We start from the raw sequence: 5,261 nt of genomic DNA on the forward strand, positions 1-5,261 counted from the left end.
ACCGGAAATTAGAAGTGTGGACATTAGAATTGGTATAATTTTTGTCTCGATTTTTGGGGGGATTTCATGGCTGTTTTTCAGTTTAGAATGGGCTGTTTCCGTCTTTTAACATCAGGAGTTCTATCATTAACGATCCGTTTCAGCTCATCAAAAGACGAGCAAAGTCCCTGAATGTTAAGATGAAACAAGAATGTTAAGATGGACATTAGAATTGGTGTAATTTTTCTTTGATTCAGTGGGTTTTTTTAGGGGATTTCATGTCTGTTTTTCATCAGGAGAAACCAAACTACCCCATGGTACATCAGCCAGACGAGAATTAAGTAGACTTAGCTCAGTATCACGATAACGGAAAAATGGGAGTTTAGATGGTGAAGCTATACGCTGCACTTGATCAGCACTCTTATATCGGGAAATGGCGGGAAAATGATCAGAAATATCAATAACCAGCACCAAATTATCTAAGACATCTAGTGACGAAAAAATATTGTCAATAAGAGACGCTTGTGTTCCAGTAGCTCGAGTGATTTATGATTTATACAGCTATGAAATTCCTAAGGATAGGAAACTGCTTAGAAATACCATAGTATAAAGAATTTTTTTTACGAATTTTCATTTATCTTGGTTTTACAGTAAGGAGCGACCCGGCTCAATAGTAAACGAAACTCTAAAAAAACGGAATTTCGATGCTAAAAGATATATCAAAAGAATCAGATTTTTATGCTGATTTTAAATATATGAGTTTCATCAAATTTAGTCTTTGTCATCAAAAGTTACGAGCCTGGGAAAATTTGCCTTATTTTGGAAAATAGGGGGTAACACCCCCTAAAAGTCATAGGATCTTAACGAAAATCACACCATCGCATTCAGCGTATCAGAGAACCCCGTAGAAAAAAATTCAAGGTCCAATCTACTATAATGTTGAATTTCGTATTTTTTGCCAGAAGACAAATCACGGGTGCGTGTTTATTTGTATGTTTTTTTTTTTTTTTTTTTTTTTTTTTTCCAGGGGTCATCGTATCGACCAAGTGGTCCTAGAGTGTTGCAAGAGGGCTCATTCTAACGGAAATGAAACGTTCTAGTGCCCTTTTTAAGTGACCAAAAAACTTGGAGGGCACCTCGGCCCCCTCCCACGCTCATTTTTTTCCCAATGTCAACGGATCAAAATTTTAAGATAGCCATTTTGTTCCGCATAGTCGAAAACCATAATACATATGTCTTTGGGGATGACTTACCCCACACAGTCCCTAGGGGAGGGGCTGCAAGTTACAAACTTTGACCAATGTTTACATACAGTAATGGTTACTGGGAAGTGTACCGACGTTATCAGGGGGTTTTTTTGGTTTGGGTGTGGGGTTCAGGGGAGGGGGCTATATGGGAGGATCTTTCCTTGGAGGAATATTTCATGGGGGAAGAGAAATTCAATGAAAAGGGCGCAGGATTTTCTAGCATTACTATTAAAAAAAAAAAACAATGAAAATATAAACATGAAAAAGTTTTTCAATTGAAAATAAAGAGAAGCATTAAAACTTAAAACGAACAGAGATTATTACGCATATGAGGGGTTCTAAAAATACTTTAGCACAAAGAGCGAGGTATTTAGGAGGAGATAAATACTTCGCTCTTTATGCAAAAATTTTTTTAAGTAATTTCAACTATTTATTCTACGGCCTTGCTGATTCAGGGGTCATTCTTAAAGAATTGGGACAAAGCAAGATTTAGGCAAAGAGCGAGGTATTAACGAGGGGACCAACCCTCTCATATATATAATCAAAAATATAAGAATATAAAAGTTTGTTACGTAAGTTAATTCTTAAGTTACGTATATTGTTTACTAATAAAAACGTTCGTTAAAAATTAAAAGATCTAGTTGCCTTTTTAAGTAACCGAAAAATTGGAGGGCAACTAGGCCTCCTTCCCCACCCCTTATTTCTCAAAATCGTCTGATCAAAACTAAGAGAAAGCCATTTAGCCAAAAAAAGAATTAATATGCAAATTTAATTTTAATAATTTATGTACGGAGAGCCAAAATCAGTCATGCATTAATTCAAAAACTTTCAGAAATTAAATAAAAAACACAAGTTTTTTGAAATGAAAGTAAGGAGCGACATTAAAACTTAAAACGAACAGAAATTACTCCGTATATGAAAGGGGCTTTTCCTCCTCGACACCCCGCTCCTTGCACCAAAGTTTGATTCTTTCTCGAAACTCTACTTTTTAAAACAATAAAAAACTTTAGCGTAAAGAACGGGGTGTCGAAGAGGAAAAGCCCCTTTCATATACAAACTGTGGTATACAAACTGAAGATAGAGTTCCCGAAGAGAGCATCATTGACAAAAAAATTTGAACATCATTTCATATCATTGACAAATCATTGAAGCAGAATTTTGATCCAGCAGGTTGAGGTTAAAATCACCCATAAAGATTAGTTCATGGAATGTTTTTGGACTGAGTCTAAAACTTCTTCCAGAATTTTCAAAACCGAAGGAATGGATCCACTGGGGGACCTATAAACCAAACCCACAACTAAATACTTACGCATTAAATTAATCTCAATAAATAGGGATTCAAAGATTCCTTCATCATTTCTGCTCAAATCATTTCGGACGTTATATGCAAGATGATCAGCAATATAAAGCATAAGGCCACCTCTGGCCATCTGTTTGCTATTCAGCCTCTCCATCCTATATCCTGGAATATCTAAAAGGATATCCTTTTTTTAATCCAGGAAAGTTTCACATAATCCTATAACATCAGGAGTTCCATCACTAACGATCCGGTTCAGCTCATCAAAAGACGAGCAAAGTCCCTGAATGTTAAGATGACACAAGAATGTTAAGATGGACATCAGAATTGGTGTAATTTTTGTCTCGATTCAGTGTTTATTTGGGGGGATTTCATATCTGTTTTTCAGTTTAGAATGGGCTGTTTCCGTTTTTTACTATAATACAGCTACCGTTACAACCACGATAAGTTTTTGGTTTTATTAATTACTCAACTTGCCTTATTATTTACATTTGTGTAAACTTTCTGCGTTGTGGTAATAATAAATAAAATAAAGGATTATTTCTCAAATACACAACCACATGAAAATTTTCTAGATAATAAAAGTGAACTAGAAGACCCAAAGTGGTCTGTTTTCTCAGTTTGATGAACTTAGTAGAGATCCTGGTTACGCGGTTGAAAAATTATTGTTCTCAATATAAAGTTTTGTCAAAATCTTTTAATTTATTATTCTTCGTGTTCCTCATTTTGCTTGTAATCTATATTCTGGTAAGCGGCTTATTTTCGTTGCTCTTTTGGACCGCCAAGCTCAATTTTTAGGCCATTTCGATGATGGAATGACAGACGCATAGTTAATTTTGACCTCAAACATTTGGTTCTAAGGTTTGTGTCTTTATGTCCATACCTCCTCTCACACAAAGTGTGAAACTTCCGCAATAGCAAAATTATTACCGTCAGATACTTTTCAATATTCCAACCTTCAAAACTTCTTCGAAACTTCTATAGAAATTTGTTCATTCCTTATAAAAATAACACGTTTAAAAGACATTTCTTTTAAATTCTCCTGGTTAGTGAAGAGCTCTGGCATCTTTGTGACAATGTTTTGTGATAGCCAACTCAAAGTCAATGCCTTGCCTCGTCCATTCGTTCTTTGTGGTCCATCAGGAGTGGGAAAGTCAACCTTGATTAAGAAGATGATGGTTGAATTTGGCGATATACTTGAATTTTCTGTATCACATACGACACGAGCCCCTAGAACCGGCGAAGTTGATGGAATAGATTACTTTTTTACAACCAAATCAGAGATGGAACGAAGCATAAGTAATGGAGAATTTATCGAGCATGCTGTTTTCTCAGGAAATATTTATGGAACAAGCAAAATGGCAGTAGAAAAGGTTCAAAAACTGGGTAAGATTTGTGTTTTGGACATAGAAACACAGGGAGTTATACAAATTAAGAAAACAGATTTAAACCCACATCTGATTTTTGTTAAACCTCCATCTATGGAAGAACTGAAAAGCCGTTTAATCTCTCGTGGTACAGAAACAGAGGAGTTGTTGAAGAAAAGACTATGTGCAGCAGAAGAAGAAATTGCTTTCGGGGAAATACCAGGAAACTTCCACAAGATCATAGTAAATGATGATATTCATAAGGCTTATTCCGAGCTTAAAGAATATTTATTGACTCAAATACAAGATGTTCGCAAGAGTGGAGCCCAAATGAACGGTTGCTAGATATTATTTAATTAGTATCTAGTGATTATTGTAGGAATTTAAAGACATTGGCACCACTTAAAGGAAAGGAGGTAGATTTCTTTTATAAGAAACTAGCTGTGTCCCTGTGTCCCACCTGTGAAAAGTCGTTAAGCGCCATATTAGTTACGCGCCATTGTAGTTGTGTCCCTGTGAATATATATATATATATATATATATATATATATATATATATATATATATATATATATGTTTTTAACTACGTAAAACCTGCGAATATATAACATTCTTTGCTGTCCCATTGTCTGTGCATATAAATAGATTGTCAGGTTTACCGACTCTTGAACATGCAACATATAATTGTCCATGGGAAAAACAATCCGTATTCAGATCTATACCTCATGATTTTAATGATTGCCCTTGAGCTTTGTTGATGGTGATTGCTAATCGAACATTCCCTGTGTCCCCGTCGTCATTTATATATCCCCCTGTGCAAAACCAAAAAAAAAGTTTTTTTTCTGGTTTTTTCCTTTTTTTTTAGCTTTTTTAGTTTTTTTTCTTTTTAGTTTTTTTGTAGTATTTACCTTTTTTAGTTTTTTTTATTTTTTGTATTTTTTTAGTTTTCTTTTTCTCCTTTATTTTTCAGTTTTTTGCCTTTTTTAGTTTTTTTTTCTTTTTAGTTTTTTACCTTTTTTAATTTTTTTTTAGTTTTTTTAGTTTTTTAGCTTTTTTAGTTTTTTTTATTAGTTTTAGTTTTTTTTGTAGTTTTTACCTTTTTTTAAGCCAAGGTTCGAACCTGGAACCTCTTGAACCTAGAACCTGGAACATAACGCCTTACCAAATCAGCGACATCGGCTCGAATACATTTGTTTTTGAATTGGTATATGATGAAATAATTCAGACGTCATATGCGGACAAACACGACGTCACTCGACAGATTGACAGACAACTTATTTTATATATATATAGATAGATTCCCTGTGTCCCGGTCTGTATATACATTCGTTTTTGTTTTTTAGTTTTTTACCTTTTTTCTTTTTTCAGTTT

The 5,261-nt window shown here is 34.4% G+C and overlaps 1 protein-coding gene across 1 annotated transcript; it reads left to right on the top strand.

Moving 5' to 3' along the window:
* Positions 1–3,364: 3,364 nt before the first annotated feature.
* On the top strand, positions 3,365–4,402 carry LOC136033356 (guanylate kinase-like). Its single transcript, XM_065714148.1, has one exon. It carries the CDS (start codon positions 3,600–3,602, stop codon positions 4,233–4,235), a length of 636 nt encoding a protein of 211 aa, XP_065570220.1. The 5' UTR covers positions 3,365–3,599; the 3' UTR covers positions 4,236–4,402.
* The last annotated feature ends 859 nt before the right edge of the window (positions 4,403–5,261 follow it).

Source organism: Artemia franciscana, chromosome 11, assembly GCF_032884065.1.
Source record: "Artemia franciscana chromosome 11, ASM3288406v1, whole genome shotgun sequence".
Lineage (NCBI taxonomy): Eukaryota > Metazoa > Arthropoda > Branchiopoda > Anostraca > Artemiidae > Artemia > Artemia franciscana.

What these genes read in the sequence shown, in the direction of transcription:
- LOC136033356 (XM_065714148.1), top strand. Translation starts at nt 3,600, where the DNA reads ATGTTTTGTGATAGCCAACTCAAAGTCAATGCCTTGCCTCGTCCATTC.